At 34.5% G+C, this 17,359-nt stretch overlaps 1 protein-coding gene across 2 annotated transcripts; it reads left to right on the top strand.

The window, feature by feature from the left end:
- Positions 1–6,809: 6,809 nt before the first annotated feature.
- LOC144965362 (uncharacterized) lies at positions 6,810–17,118 on the top strand. 2 transcript variants are annotated; one of them, XM_078900616.1, is made up of 6 exons: positions 6,810–7,373; positions 7,705–7,879; positions 8,302–8,388; positions 9,549–9,610; positions 10,427–10,643; positions 12,560–17,118. In XM_078900616.1, exons 2-6 carry the CDS (start codon positions 7,816–7,818, stop codon positions 14,572–14,574), a joined length of 2,445 nt encoding a protein of 814 aa, XP_078756742.1. In that variant the 5' UTR covers positions 6,810–7,373; positions 7,705–7,815; the 3' UTR covers positions 14,575–17,118. The 2 variants fall into 2 exon arrangements, with proteins under 2 accessions (XP_078756742.1, XP_078756741.1); XM_078900615.1 differs by lacking the exon at positions 6,810–7,373 and having other exon boundaries at positions 7,380–7,879.
- The last annotated feature ends 241 nt before the right edge of the window (positions 17,119–17,359 follow it).

Here is a 17,359-nt window from a genome sequence, read left to right as displayed (position 1 = left end):
ATAGTAGTGTAAGCACCATTAGAAGCTGCTGTTACCAAAATAAGGCAGCTCAGATAAGACTTCCAACAATACAAAAATAATTAGTACTTATTTGCAGTCTGCTATTTTATCAACTCATCATAGCAGGTGCTTGCCATTATATAAAAAGAGTTATCTGCCTTAGAATCCAGGTGTCACATTCTCTTGACAGCTGGAAAAAGAAGAAATGAACTTTGCCTTCATTTTATGTATGGTAATAATCAAAACATGAACCACCTTTAATATGTAAATGAAAAAAATTGAAAGATGTCATATAAAACAACAATGTTTGAGAAAGAAAATCTTGCAAAATCTGCTAACGAAAACAAACACATTAAACGAAAAAAAAGAGTGATCAAAGGAGCATTCTACGAGTATTTCCTAACCTATCATTGTTTTGTTTATTAACCTTAACAACGCCATTCTCACATCTCTCATTCGTTTTTAGAGTGCCATTAATCTTGTTTTGATGATAGAGAGGAAACCCGAAACTTCCGCATTGTCTGTCTTTGTCTATTCCATTTTCTATTAGGTCTATTATTTAATTTTTAAAAGTCAAACGCAATTATAAAGATTTTAAAAACCCACATACATTGGCTTATGGCCCAACTCATTGATTTTTGTTTAATTATGGCATTATTAATCTGACTGCTGGTGATGTCCCGTAGCAGGAACATTACAAATGGGCAAATTAAAACGGCAATTTTAATGTCTAATATTATAATATTACATTTGTAGGAAACGCGAATATTTATTGATGGCATTGGTCCTACCCCGATGCTGGACACACGTGCAGTGTGTAAAAAAAACAACAAAACAAACAACATACAAATGTGGCGTTCGATCATCGCCCTGGTCTATTTATTTTGTCTTTGAAGAGAGAATGCGTGACATTTTGTTATAAAAACCTCACATATTTATTACCAAAATACATTTTTGCTGCTGTATTCTGTGAGTCATCAGACTCTTCAAAAGTCTTATTGTAAAAATAAAACCCCAGAAAATACACGAAACAGACCAAAATTCACAACCATAGGTCCTAAAACTATAAATCAATTCAAAATTGTCACTGATAGGGAACTCCGTGACTTAAAATACGGTTTTGATGAATAAAACAAGAGTTTAAAAATGCCATTTATTCATCCCATTCAGGGAAATTTGTCTATATGGTCTATTCCAAGGAAAGACTAGAATAACCGAGGCGTCAACTGCATGCAGTGCAGCACGGCAAACTGAGCTCAAGGCCATACAGCGCAGGAACTCGGTACCTTTCCAGTACGAAGAAAAGACCGTACCGCCGAGCCACGCTGAATGAGGTGTTTAATAATTATATATATATTTGATTGCTCCCCATTACTATAATCGAAATGTTTTCATCATAGCAGGGTATTTCTTAAATGTATCTTTGTATCCTTTACAGGAAATGACATGGTCTTTAAGCTGCCCTCTGGTGACAACAAGGGAGCAGGTACGGGTGTATGATATAGGCAGTTTAGGCAAGCTTTTTTCTTGTGTTTTTCTTTCTGCTTTGTTTAGCGTTGTTTCATAGATCTACATATCTTCTCAGATCCAAGCTACCCTCGTGTGTTATCTTATGTTATATCATGTGCCCTAAGGTTTGTCGATACGGGTTCAGGGTTTTTCGTCACAATGCATATTTTGTTGTAATATACTTGGCGATTTGCCTGACACATACCTATGTCCTCTTGAAAAAGCAATTGGAAATTTATGCAAGTCATAATGCCACTAGGTAAGGGTGCTTGGTGCTATAATCTGTCTTTACATATCAAAATTTGACACTTTTTATTTTGGTTATTTATATTTGCTTCACTTTAACTCGTCAGGAAAATATCATGCACAATATACACTACAAAACAAAGCACTCCTTACTATTAGGTTTTTGTATGCAATATCATGCATGCTCTACCACGTTCTGAAACAATTGTATGTGCTCTTATTTCTTTTAATTACTGTCTGGTTTTCTTGACGTCTTCACGCCTACGTACATCTTTTATTCAATGATATTGCTTCAAGAGTAGAAGTCGTAGTTATGGTAATAGTAATTGTACTATTACAACAACTACTACTACTGCTACTGATACTACTACTACTACTACTACTACTACTACTACTACTACTACTACTACTACTACTACTACTACTACTACTACTGCTACTATTACCATGACTACTACCAAAACCGCTGCAGATGTCTACACATACGCACATACAAACACACACATATTATATACATATATATATATATATATATATATATATATATATATATATACACTACTACTACTACTACTACTACTACTACTACTACTACTACTACTACTACTACTACTACTACAACAACTACTACTACTACTACTACTACTACTACTACTACTAATACTACTACTACTACTACTACTACTACTACTACTACTACTACTACTACTACTGCTAGTAGTAGTAGTAGTAGTAGTAGTAGTAGTAGTAGTAGTAGTAGTAGTAGTAGTAGTGGTAGTAGTAGTAGTAGTAGTTGTTGTTGTTGTGGTTGTTGTTGTAATAGTACAATTACTATTACCATGACTACTACCGAAACCGCTGCAGATGTCTACACATAGGCACACACAAACACACACACATATTATATAATATATATATATATATATATATATATATATATATATATATATATATATATATGTGTGTGTGTGTGTGTGTCGTTTTTGTACTAGTAGTGGTAGTAGTAGAAGCAAAAGTAGTAGTAGTAGTAGTAGTAGTAGTAGTAGTAGTAGTAGTAGTAGTAGTAGGAGTAGCGGTAGTGGTAGTAGTATTATCTTTAATACAGGAGAAGAACTTTTTATTTTCATCGACTCTGTGATGTGGAAAAAATAAAAAAAATAAACCATCGATACGATTAGAACTCATGGTCCGTGCATCTGCTTGAGTTGAATAAGGTCTTTCTGGTGACATCAAACCAATAGCAAGGAGTTGTAAATTAGAACGCTGTTTTCTGGAATACTGAAATTAGCTAATTAAACTAAAACCCAGGCTAAAAGCACATTGCACGCGAAATCACATTCTCTCTATGTGTTGGTCAAGTGTTTTTTAAGCAAAGGGGGGGGGGGGTAGCGGTTCAGAACCTATCCAATTTTGTTTTCATTTAAGCGATTTTTTAATTCTCCTTTTTGCTCACTTCAATATGATCAATTTCTGTATTGACATCAGCTGTTTGTTATGGATGAATTATCTATAATCTCCTAAATAAATGCTTTACAGTAACAATTTCATATGGTAGTTTTTGATAGAATTCTATTCGTGGGGTCGCAAGTAATTGTTCACGCTACAGAAAAGCTATAAAATTCGATTTCACGGGATTAATGGCTGTGAAAGAATTACGACCTTTCACAGCCAACTATCTTAAATGCTTCCGTCATCAAAGAAGTGAGTTGATGATGCCATCAAAGACGATAATCAGCCATGAAATTGAAGGTTAGGTTAATGGGTTCGCCAGTTAAATATTCATGATTGGTATCGCTTGTTTCTCTTTGAGTAACGTAATCATTAAGTTGATATAAAACTGAATTAAATTGACTTTCAAAGGAATATGCGGTTCATTTTGAGAGACACAAATAAATAATTTAAGTAAACAACCAGCGTCAACACAGTGATTTGGGACCTAATGAAAGGAGAGCTGCCCACCAGACGTTTGGTAAAGAGCTTTGAATTAGCACCCAGGAATCCTCCTCTTCATAATAACAAGTTGTGATCATAGATCAGATAGTTACGGTCACAGAAAGGGATATAGGTGATATCTTTGATTGTTATATAAATTTTGAAAGTTATATACAAATACTGTACATAAGGCCACAAAATTAATAGGGATTCTGCTTCAAAGCGTCTATAACCTGGATGCTAATAATATTATGTTTAGCATCTTGCACACATAAGTGGTTAGACCTATTTTGGAGTATGGAAATGTTATATGAAGTCCTTTAATTCTAGGCAATCTGTTGCTATGAAAAATGTGACAAAATTCGTGCCGACTCTTCATGATATATGCTATGGAGAAAGATTAAAATGTCTGGGCCTTCAATAAAATGTAGAAGAAATAGAGATGATTAAATTCAATTATATAAATTTGTTTACGATCTTGAAAACGTAAACTACAATTATTTTTTTCACCTTTCTCCAATTACATTCAAGATTAAAGATGAATTTAAAATATTTATTTCAAGACACTCCACTTCAATAGGAAGAATACATTTATATTCCATACTGCCAAAACATGGAACGGTTTAAAATTTCAAACTAAAGTTGCTAAAGATATTAATGAATTTAAATTGCCCTTTGTTGGGAACTTTTGTTTTAAAATACATATTATGACAGCTCTGATAATAATATGTTAATTTTAAGAATGGATCGGTTTTTTATGTGTTTTGTTTTTATTTATTTTAATTTTAATTTTTTTTCTATGTTTATATCTGCTTCTCCTTTTTTAATATTTCTATCTCCAAGAATATGCCGAGAATTGGGTGCAAAACTATCGTAACTCGAGTTACTATAGTTTTGAACTGAGAGATATGTTGTGCGTTATAATACTGCTCATCTTGCGTCAAATAGACATTCCTATCGAATTAAAAGCAAAAAGGTTATTCAACTTTGAAGAAATATCTTAACCAAACGGTTACACATTTGTGGAAATAAGACTATTATCGTAACTTGACTTCACATTTATGTATGGTAAGTAAGAGTTACGATAGTATCTTTGCCAAATAAGTGTCTAACTGTTTAACATAAAGTTGTTTGTTTGTTTTTAGACTGTAAACGACGCTTTGGATCACTATATAAAATCATCCGTTGCTCCCTTCTCGACTTTCATCTCAACCCGTAGACAGTTATCAAAATCATAATTTATATTGTGTACAAAACCTCAATACTAAAACCTTTGATTATATGCATAGCTTTTATATTAAGATTCTAATCTATCATGTCTGCAGTAATTCACATTCCAGCTAATCATCATCTGATTAAACGACTGGATCAAAGACTCAAACCTAGACTAAGTTTCTTTGTTAACCAAACTTGGGAAAGTCCTTGAGGATTTCAAATTTCCAATTTATGTTGAAATTCTTTTTTTGAGATCAATGAAGATTGCCATCATATCACGAATTAAAGTTCTCAATAGAACAAGGTTATCAATGCTCCAAATAGAACTCAAATGGTAGACGCTTGTTGACCACCTTGTCCATAAGTTTGCATAAGCAGTTGGTGATGGCGAACGGTATTTGAAGATTCAGAGTGGTCATTCTCAACTTTTGGAATTGGAATCACACTAATCGGATTCTGTCTCAGTTGAAAAGTCTTCATTATCAATTTCATAATAGACAACCCTAAGGGTAATCAGACTTTTTGTGGAAGATTACCATATTTGATCAAACTCCAATGTTATTGGGCTATATAACCTTTTACTATGTAGTCGTCTGCAAGTAGTTTATTTTCTTGCTGTCAGGATATATCTGAAGGAGGAGGAGAATCATCGTATAAATCAGAATCAGATCTATACGATCAGATTCCTCTGATATTCCAAAACACAGATCTCATGCGACAATTATAAGACTCCTTTTTTGGGAGTTTGGACAATATATCTGCTTTTAGCAATGCCACCGTATACTTACACTTTCCATGGTAGAAAAGGAAGCCCACACTTGATGTGGATTTCTGATAAGGTCTATCCGACCTTTTCTATTTTTATTGAGTCCCAGAGAACCACTGTGCCATCGGGCCTATGAAAACTCATTGAACTTATGGAGCACAATGACCCATGCGAGGATATGTAATCCATCAACTACAGACGAAGAGGAAGAGGAAGAAGAAGAAGAAGAAGAAGAAGAAGAAGAAGAAGAAGAAGGAGGAGGAGGAGGAGGAGGAGGAGGAGGAGGATGAGGAGGAGGGGTAGGAGGAGGAGGAGGAGGAGGAGGTGGAGGAGGAGGAGGAGGAGCTGGAGGAGGCGGAGGTGGAAAAGAAAAAGAAATTGGTGATGATGATGGGAGCAAAAGAGTAGGATGAGAATAAAAAAACAGGGAATGGAAATAAAATGTGGAAGGGCGAAGAAGAAGAAGAAGAAGAAGAAGAAGAAGAAGAAGAAGAAGAAGAAGAAGAAGAAGAAGAAGAAGAAGAAGAAGAAGAAGAAGAAGAAAGAGGGAAAGAGGAGGAGGTGAGGAGGGGGGAAGGAGGAGGAGGAGGAAGAAAAGAAAAGAAGTAGAAAAATATAAAAGTGGGGAAGTAAAAGGGGAAGAGAAGGAGAGAGTAGGAAAAAGTGGAAAAGCAATTTTAAGAGGAAAGTCAGACTACCCACACAATTATGATTGTTACTAGTCCCTGTCTAGGCTAATATACTGGTATAAACTCCGGAGAAATCAACTCTATGGCTATGAGAACTTGTTTCAGGTATCTTAACTCATAATATATTTCTGTATTAAACGGTGATCACTCCGAGTTACGACAGTCTTAGTTCTGTTCTATCATCCTCAAAATACCGTATCTCGACATATGATAGCCTTGCTTCCAATAAAATACTTTCTAACTATTGTAACTTTAATAACTCATAATTCAAGCAGTATATTAATCGTCTCAAAAAGGCCCCACCGTTTTTCTCGCCACTATATATATATATATATATATATATATATATATATATATATATATATATATATAATATATATATATATATATAAATATATATATATAATATATATGTATTAATACCGGATAGGGAGACTTTTGGTACCCCTATTAGTTCATTTTACAGTACTTTACCAATAGGGAGACCAAAATCCGGTCCCCCTATTGATTTGACCTCTAGCACATTCACTTTTCTATTTTTAGTTTAAAGTTGTCAACCCAACCGTCAAGGATATATAATTGTAAATCATAGTATTGAAGTTATTTGTTAAACACCACAGTAAGAAGAGTTATGCCTAAATTTTCACGTTGGTCAATAAGGTGACCGCCTGAAAAAAGTACAATAGGGGTACCAGTGTTTTCATCGATATATTTCAATAGTGAGGCAATATATCTTTCCGAAATTTTCTCTAAAATTCTAGAACATTATATGGATTTTTATAGTAATGAAAACCTAATATAAAATTGTGTGAAAGTTGATGAACTGAGGAATGAACAAGATATACGAATTATAATCTATTTTTAGAAACAGATTTATCGAATCTTGGTCCGGATTCTTATCTTGGTGACAAGAGACAAGCAAACATAGTAACTCTTTTTTTCGTGAAACGTATGTTTAGTCAATTTCGCGCATAAAGAGGCACTCGGCACTCACTCACTCCGCAAGTCAGTAGTAGGTGGTTATCAGTTATCAGCTTTAATTCTTAGTCAAACGCTTCATCAAACCCATTATTGAGTAGCATGTTGATGCCTGATGCCAGTTGAAGCCATCTCGACGTCGTGAAATGGAGCATCTTCTGTCATAGCAGTAGAATCGTCAGATGCCGCATTTAAATCCTCCATTCCAGGCGTTGCTGTTGCCATATCGATCTTCGAAATGATTTGGTCTAGACGTCAAGTTGACCCGTTCTATGTCTGAAGAGATTTTAAAGTGCAATACCTAACATTATATCTTGATCTACAAAAGAGTCTTTTTAAATGAACCGCTGTGTTTCTATATTTTTCAAGAACCAATGATTATCTGATAACAACTGACTTGCGGAGAGAGTGGCCGACGGACGTCCTCTCTATAGCCGCAAGTATTTTTTCGTCACTTGCTGAGTTCCAAACTAGACGTCTATGGCATCGTGGGGTAAATTGATGCTGGAGGCATCATTGAAGAGACACCGAGATAATTTAAATGGTAAGTTATTGGCCATTCTTATTACATCACTGTTGATTTAAGATTTTCAATAGGGTAGACATCACAATCACACACACACCGATTGATGATTGTCACTTGTCAGTCAGTCATTTGGAAGTGGAGTCAGATAATTCGGGAACTTCTGTAGACTGTAGATTCACACTAGTGAGTAAGATCTGTCGTTTACTACTACTACTACTACTACTACCACTACTACTTTTAGTTTTAGCTTTATCCAACTCAACACTTCTCGTGTTTATTTTATTTTGGCAAAACTAGAATGGATTTTTGAAAAGAATATAAAATAATTTAAACTTAAACCTGTCTTTGCATCTTGCTTTATGCATACAGTATGCCATATCACAGCCATCACAAAATCATAGTTTAATGTTGAGAATATGCTATTTCTTTTGTAACTTCAGATCAGAGAGATTTGAGCTTTAAAAATCCTGAAAAATGTCTTGCTGTCAATCCAGACAACCCTTTTGATGTGATCTATGATGTTAATGGTAAGAATGTAATTTGATGAGGAAATGAATAACATTTAGGTACACATAGTTTGCTTTTTTTTTTTTTTTTTTTGAGTCATGATGTGTAATACTATTACAGTCCACTCCGGATAATTGCAACTCGTTTAATCGCAACTTTCGGTTAATCACAATATTTCCTAAGCAATGGAAATAATTCTATATAAAAGTCACTGGTTAATTGCAACAAACTTCGGTTTTTTAAAAAGTGGTAAATTCAAGAAATCAAACAGTATATCATGATTAAATTTCATCATGGATGAAATCGTGACAGGTTGAAGAATCGAGAGTGAGCAGGATTTAATGCTACAGTAGTGTGTCACCACTCTGTTAGAGTCGAAAGAGGGCGGGGCTCTGCAGTATGGGTTTGTGACGTCATCGGTGGCCATTAAATAGAAGAGGGGTGGGGCTGGTCATAATCTTGACAACAGGTTATAAATGACAGTTATAAAGAGAGACTGAGCGATATCCTTTGTTTTAGGATTAACAACTGTGCATTGTGACCAACGAGTTTGGTGAGAGCTTATTGTCTCTCATTAAGGCTAATCTCTTTAACTCTGACAAATGTTGAATTGTTGAGAAAAAAGATTGAAACTTCTTCCAATCTGAATAAGATATCGGCTTGCTTCATAGCTGCTTTTGGTTGACAAATCTACACGGGGCTGCCATATGGTTTTTGTTTCAATCAAATTGCTCTGTATGTGGTGGACTAAGAATATTATTTACTGGTTTGAGTTGACAATAAATGTGTAAAATGTTGAAATAGTGGACAGGAAACTGAATTTCGGTTAATCCCAACATTTTCGATGATCCCAAGGTATTGCGATTATCCTAAGTGGACTGTACCTGAATCTTGAACGAAAAACTATCATATGGATATGATTATAGACAGATTGGTTTCTGGAATTATATTTCCGTCCTCCCTTGCCAACTCTGACGTTCTTGAAATTTAAAAGAAAATAGCCAGAAGGTTTCGGACTTAATTTTCTTTTTTTTTCCAAAGGACAATAGTCATAAGGTAAATAATTTTTAAAAAATCCTTTTACAGCACAAGATGGCATGATTTTTTGTTTAAGAGTTTAGAGAAAAACTTGCACATGATAGTCTTCAGCTTTTTTTTGTTGTTTTTATTTTCTATATAGACTCCAACTCAGAGCCTGAAAGTGATGCAGAACAAAGTTCCATATCACATGATTCATTTGTGGTAAGTATGTACATTAAAATAAAATCATAACATTTGTATAGCGTTTATCCACAGTTGGCACCATGCTCAAAATGCTTCACATCAACATATTTTGTGGTGGACAAAACACATTTGCCACAAAAGATGAGACCTGCAGTCTGTTAGGCGCAATACAATATTTCAGGACAAGGACAACACTGTTTTACACCAGTGAGATCTCCTAGTTTTTTGTTGTTAAAAATTTTTCTTTGCAGTGGACTTCGCCAACAATAACACTATTTTAAACCTTCCTCGTTATATTTTGAAGTGATATTCATTGATGAGCCATTCACATTTGAAGTCGTTTGTTTTTTATTTGACAAAATGTGAAAATGATGCGTTTCCAGGAAAAATTAAAATAGCTTCTGTTGGGATTATACTTTTGATCTCGCATTTTGTCCAAATTCTCTTGCATCGTAATGTTTATCAACTTTTTTTGTTAACTATATTGCAGTTGCAAGGTTAGGAAGTTCATATTGTTGCAATGACAACCGTTTATATGTCCAGAATCGTAGTGATATAAAAAATTGTTTTGTAGTTGTTGGTCCTGGTGTAGGATTTAAAGAGTTGGTTAAAAACGGTTTACTGAAACCCTGGTTGGTGTATCTATATTTATCCAAGCACAGTTGAACATATTAAATACTTAGACAATATGTCTGCCTTTCTCACCTCTTTTTTATTATACTTGCATTATTAACCAGCTAATTGTTTAGTTGGATTATTAAACAATGGCTCTTCATGTTTATTGTCAACATGAATAAATTGATTGATCTGTCATCTTTTCCACAAAATATACAGGGTCCCGATTTTGTTGCTGACTCCGAGTCTGATTCCTCTACGTACTCTGTGAGGTACCCAATGCTGAGTACATCATTGTCTTTGGAACCTAGTGCTCATTCCCCAACTCAGTCAGAGCCTCATCCACAACTATCACAGACTGAACCTCGTTGCCAGTCTGGGACCCAGGTTCAACCCGAATGCTATACACTTGCAAACCAACGTGTTACGTGCAATGGTGAGTCATTTTTTTGTCATTCTTCTCCTTTGATATTTGTGGGATCAATTTTAATTTACCCATTCCTTTTAAAAGAAAACTTCCACCCCCTCCATGGTGCTGCATTTGTGTTATTGCATTTTTTTTTTCTGTTTTGGCAGTGCTGCGTCGCAAAATACGCTACCATTTACATAACAAGCACAAATCCAAATTTGATAGGGTGGACATCTTAGAATCTGAAACCCCAATGTGTGAGTGATATCAGTGAAACCAGCCATAAAAATGTTCATGTTTATTTTATTGGGGTTTTTTTTTGTCTGTAATAGACTTAAATTGCTTGTATTGTAAGTGTTAAAATGGTTTTTTTTGTTACAACCCATCTATATATTAAAACTGTTTCTTTGTATTTCTATGATGCTTAAGGCTTTTTTTCACAGACCAGCTGGAAACTTAACGAGAATCAGAGTAGATAACATTTTTATTAATCTTGCAACCTAAACAGTATATGATGATTGGGAGCATTTAAAGAAAAGCACATTTTCTTTTTAATTTGTCGGTACTAAAATTATACTTTGATAATGCCTGCTGTGCTACAAACCCTTTTGACTTCCAGGTTCAATATTTTTCTTTATTCTAAAATTCTTGGGTTTCCTTTCAATGACAACTGAGATCATTAAAATTCAGCTCACAACATGATGTGTGTAGATTTGATGAAAACATATGTTCGAGTTGAGAAGCAGTGTTCACGAACTTGCTGATCGTTTTTACTAGCATTTATTTTCCTAACTTACCTGTATCAATTAACAAAGGCAAGACTCAAATATTTTCTATCTGAACAGTGTGTTTGTTATTGAAATATTTCCGGCATATACATGTCATATTTCATTCCCACAAAATATAAATCAGGATTAAGTTGTCTGGGCATCAGCATCGTTCAGGCAGTTGGGGGGAAGTCTTTAAGGAATTAATGAAGCCGATGCTCAACCGGTCTGGAGGACGTTTGATTGATGTCGGCTGTTTGTTCTGCCAGCCGGTGATGTTTTCTCACTCCCTCAATGACAAAGAAAGTCATTGTTATGACTATGAACTATAGTCTATTATTACTTTTGTTACTATATTAATTGTTACTTATAGCCGCTACTGTTATTATTATTATTATTATTATTATTATTATTATTATTATTATTATTATTATTATTATTATTATTATTATTATTATTATGATATTGCCTTCATTGCATTCTATTACTATTATTGATATAATTAATTTCTGATTGTTGTAAATAATTTATGTGAATTGAATTTTGTCAATTGGCCAAGGGCCTACAATAAACTTAAATGAAATGTTAGTCTTTGGATAGGACTTGGGTCTATTCTTGATTGCTTTTCCGCCTGGGTCGAGTGAAGCATTTGGAGTAAATTTTGTTGCTCAACGTAAAAAACATGACGCTTACCATTCCGCTGATACTGATACCTCCAAGGGGTGGTTGGGGAAAAACCTAAAATTCTTTTGACATTCTGTCTGATTTTTCGCTGAAACAACAAAGGACAATCTATGTATTCAGATGAGACTTCAATGTGTTACTATTCCGATTTATGTTCATATTTTGATTATAATGAAGAGGGAACCCTGAACCCAGTGAAGTGGGTGGATTGATCTATTTATTTCTATTTCAAAACAAAAATATGGCGTCTTTTCACTGGATTTGTTATGTGGCAGAGGTCTCCACAAATCTAACATACCTCTTCCAAAGGAATAGATGGTAGAAAAGTATATAACAAGAAGGAATTATGACAGTTACTTGTCCAGGCCTTAAATATTTGGAATGCTATTCCTCTCTATCGCTGTCATGTAGCTGATGTGCATATGATCTGTCTATTGATTTATTTTCATAGTTCATAGCATGATGTGCTTTATTTTCTTCTTTTTTTTCCAGAGAAATACAAAAAGCCAAGGAGACCCTGTCCATACTGTGGACAGTTGCAAACAAAACTCTCAAGGCATTTGATGAGGAAACACAAAGATGAGACAGAAGTTACAGAGGCCATGAAACAGCCTGTAAAGGAAAGGGATAGAACAATGGATTATCTCAAGAAAAAGGGCATTTTTTATTCAAACACTAGAAACAATTCAATAGTTATGCGTGAGAGAGCACAAGGGTCACATGAAGTTGTTATGTGTGCTGGCTGTAAGGGGTTTTACTCTGGACGAAGGGTTTATGAACACAAAAAGAAATGTAGTACTGAGCATGCTCTGTGTACTGGGGTTGTAAAATTTTATCCCGTGGCTCCCAATGCAAGTAAAGAAATAAAGGAGAATATTCTTGACAAATTTCGGAATGATGAAGTGGGAAATTTGTGTCGATCAGACAAAGCTATAGTATTGTTAGGAACAAAATTGTGGAGTAAAAGTTCAAAGAAGGAGAGAAAAGTTATAATGAGTGATTTACGCATCTTAGGAAATTTGATTTTAAAAACTAGGAAGAGAACGAATCAACCTTCTTTCTCTGGAGAGGACGTGGTGAAGCGTTGTAACTTTAATGAAATATCGCAAACCATTTCTGAAATGACTTTGAAAGAGGATGGGACATTGAAAGCAGGCTTGAAGCTTTCAATTGGATTTATATTGAAAAAGTTAATTAATTTCTTAAAAGGGGAATATATAATGCAAAACAAAATGGAAGAATCCGCAGAGATAGATTTGTTCAAAGCTGTCCTGGATTATAATTGGGATAGTATTTTTTTTACAGCCAGAGTTCAATGTGAAGCAAAGAGAACAAATTTGAGAAAACCCAAAGAGATGCCATTAGAGAATGATATAAAGAAGCTACGGCAATTTATTACTGAAGAGATGGTCCGTATTTGTGAGGATGATTATCAATTATTTGATTCACATATGTTTGTTAGGCTTCGCAATGTCATCGTAGCTAGGCTTACAATGTTTAATGCGAGGAGAGGCGGAGAACCCGCAAGGATGTTGTTAAAAGACTGGAATGATGCAGATTCAGGTGTATGGGTTGATCCCCAGCTTGTACAACATGTCACTGATCCTCTGGAAAAAGCGTTACTTGAGAAGTATAAGCTGGCCTATCAGTCTGGAAAGGGAAGCAAGATGTTGGTCCCTGTGTTGATACCCAATGACACAATTCAGCCTTTAAGGAAACTTGCACAGGAGCGTAAAGCTGTTGATATTTCAGACAACCCATTTCTTTTTCCAAATACAGGAATATCCAAAGATCATGTAAGTGGTTACATTGCCATCAAATATGTCACTTCCTTAGTAAAGGATTTAGAGAAACCCCAGTTGTTAATAGCTGATAAATTCAGGCACCGAGCTTCGACATTATTTGCCTTACTTGATGTCCCACAACACGAGAGAGATGTCTTCTATCGACATATGGGACACAGTGAATCAATCAATCAAAACATTTATCAGTGTCCACTTGCAATACGAGAAATAACAGAAGTTGGTCATTTTTTGGGTCAAATTGATAACTCAGCATCGGTCACTGGGGAAGGAAATTGTAACATTGAAACAAATGACTCTGTAGTGAATAGAGACTCAAATGCAAATTTTGGAACATCCATAGTAACAGCTGCAAATCAAGAAGAAATATTTGATGGTGAAGCAGGAGTGCCAAATCAGCTTACGTGTTCTTCAAAACAAACTGAACCCAAGAGGAATTCAAGCAAAAATCGGAGATACATGTCATGGTCAGATGAGGATACAGATAGAGTCAAGTCATATTTTAAAAACTTTGTCGAAGATGTTTCAGCACATGGTTCAAGGGGATCATTACCTAGAAAGTCTGAAATTATTCTGTTCTTAAAACACCACAGGGTATTTTCACAAAAAGGAATCCCTGAAGGTACACTAATTAGTTTGGTGAAGACAAAGATTTTTAATGAAAGAAATAAATATAGAAGGGAAAGAGCGTTTCAATCGGTGTAATGACAATCATGAATTTGATTTGTATTACATTCATTGTATTGTATAGTGTTATTGACATATTTTGGGGGTTTACAAAAACGTTTTATCTTTATATAGTACAATCTGTTCATCATTGCAATATCCTTTTTTATATTATATGAACATTCATTTGCTCAGCTTGAGAGACAAATGCTTTGTAGAACCATAGCTGCCAACCGTTCTGTTAAAAACGGATTTGTTCCGTATTTGACTTCCTGAGTCCGTAAGTGCTTATTTTTAGTTCAAAATCCGTATTTTGTAATTTTTGACTAATTTGTGGTAAAAAAGCCATGTGAGCCTAATGAATTATTATTATTGATCCATTATTATTACTATTACTACTACTACTATTGTTGTTATTATTATTATCATTATTATTGGTGTCCAGTGAGAGCATAATCTCCATTTGTGTAGCTCTTTAATTTGAATTATGCCTCTAACATAAATGATTTTCAACAATTAAAAAAGTTCCATTCGTTTATATGACGCCTGTATTTTACTCAAACCTTTCATAATGTATTGGAGATTTGCATAGGATATGGATGTTAGCCTCGATATACTTTGAATATTCTAAGACAGTATTGATACTTTCACTATTTGTTACAAATATTATTTTAATTAAGAATAAAATTAAATCCACCTTTTTGATTGGAAGGTATTCAATAAGAAAATCAATTGCTTATATTGATTAAAGATGACAATGATTATTTCCCTTTATTAATTTATGAAATATATAAATTTAATCCCTTTAAAAACATCTTCATCTGATTTTAATTTTTTTTTTTCAAGCAAGCTTTTGTAACGGTTTAGGTTCAAGAAAAATAAGTATACTCCATTTTTAGGTGTGTTTATCTTGTCAAAGTAAAGAAGTAGGAATTCTCTAATATTTAGAGGTGCATTTTACTATAACTACTATTATAGTATACTACTTAAAGACCATTATGTTGCATGAAAGAAAACATATATGCAATCGTCTACTTTTTATCTGAACTCACCTAATTTTTACCCCAAAACGCCCTCTCAAGTGATGTACCAGGTTGGTAGTTATGCATTTCTAACCATCTTAAGTTATTTCATTTATTTTACAATCGTGCTTCTTGTGTATTGGTCCTTATCAAAGTTGAGGCAGTTGAATTCTTTCTTTATATTGTCCGTTCTGAATTTTGATCTCATTGTGGAAAGCTCCCATAGCGGGCAGGGAGGTACACACTGTGTCTTCTATCCCCTTATATCTGTTTTCCAACATGCTTTCAGTCTTTGTCTTGGAATGAGATTACTTGTTTTTTTCCTGGCCCTCGCCGGAGTCCTAGCTGGGAGGGAAGCAGTCAAATGCATATTTATTGTTTTGGGAGATGATATTTTTTTCCTTGTAAATCATCTCTCTGTTATGTATTATTACTATATTTGTTATTTTTTAATGTATAATGTAAGCATTTGAGTGTGTTCCTCTTTGTTGGATTTTGTTCTTGTGTCCGGATAAGACTTATAGGTGATCTCAAACTTAGTACATTGGTGATACGCTCTTGGAATCTACATCTGATCCCTATTTGTTCCCAGTTCCCCTATGTCTTACTTTCTCTTGGATGCTTCAACTGTAATTCTAGAACTTTTTACTATCCAATTTTCTTCCTTTTTACTGGCGCTGATATAACCTAAATGTGTTGCAAGCGCCGTAAAACCCTTAAAAACAAAACAACAATCATTGTGGAAAGTGTCATTTTAACGATTCAAATGTGCTGGTACTAAACCCGATAATTGAGCAACATTTGGACTAGCCTCTGTCATCTCAAACTTGTTAGTGTTAGTAATAGTAATTAAAAAGGCTGACTTTTATATGTTGCGATTCGATGAAGGGGGGGGGGGGGGGGGGGGCTTCGGCACACATCGCCCCTCATCCCGGGCAAAATGAGCGTTCCTTATTTTATTTTTGAAAAGTTGGCAGCTATGTAGAACTATCTGAAAGAATCAAATATGGCAGAATAAAAAGTCTTTCTACTAACCCTAACTTAATTGGCCAATGTAGCTTTATGTTCAGCATTTTCTAGATACCTAATGTAAAATTTCACTATTCTTTTTATGATAGTTTTAAGAGTTGCAATCTTTAGAGGTGACTGTCAAGAAATGACACCTCTGTGCATTTAATTTCATTCTTTCTTTATCCCCTCATCCTTAATCAGAATAATAATAATTAATAATGAAAAAAAATGCAGCAACGACAGCTTAGAACGGCATAAAGTGCTTAAGAATTATTTTTTTTGCATTAAACTTTATTCAAACGATTTTCAACACTTTTGCTTCACAGTTTATGCTTTTTAACAAATGCAATTAAGCAACTTACCAGCAACAACATATTGGTTTGTTATCATTTGAGGGTTTTATCAGTAAAACTGTTTCTATCCTTTTATGTTGCACTGTACACATAGCAAACTTCATGCTTTTATTTGGTGACCAAAGACTTATGTGATACAGTGGATGAATGTTTGTGATGGCTTTTGGAACTGAAATAAACCTGCAATATGATTTGTAGACTTCTATCGTTATGTATCATTTTTCGGTCAAATGTAAATGTAATTTTACACGAGCTTGATGTATCATAAAACCCACAATGAGCTCAACGTGCAGCTGGTAGTAGATTTATATGGACACGAACAACGTTGTTACAATTCAGTAACGTACTCCAATTAACACAAGTGAGACTGTAAATGAGACTTTTACAATGACTCTGCATTGCCACAAATATGGATTCGAACCCTGGCAACTCGGGCGT

Source organism: Berghia stephanieae, chromosome 2 (assembly GCF_034508935.2).
Source record: "Berghia stephanieae isolate SIO BIC M18660-M18661 chromosome 2, UCSD_Bste_1.3, whole genome shotgun sequence".
NCBI classification, from domain to species: Eukaryota; Metazoa; Mollusca; class Gastropoda; order Nudibranchia; family Aeolidiidae; genus Berghia; species Berghia stephanieae.
This window is presented reverse-complemented; position numbering and strand designations above follow the sequence as displayed.

Coding starts and splice junctions, on each gene's coding strand:
- LOC144965362 (XM_078900616.1), top strand. CDS start 7,816: ATGGCATCGTGGGGTAAATTGATGCTGGAGGCATCATTGAAGAGACAC. Junction 7,880..8,301: donor ACACCGAGATAATTTAAATG/GTAAGTTATTGG, acceptor TTGTAACTTCAG/ATCAGAGAGATTTGAGCTTT. Junction 8,389..9,548: donor TGTGATCTATGATGTTAATG/GTAAGAATGTAA, acceptor TTTTCTATATAG/ACTCCAACTCAGAGCCTGAA.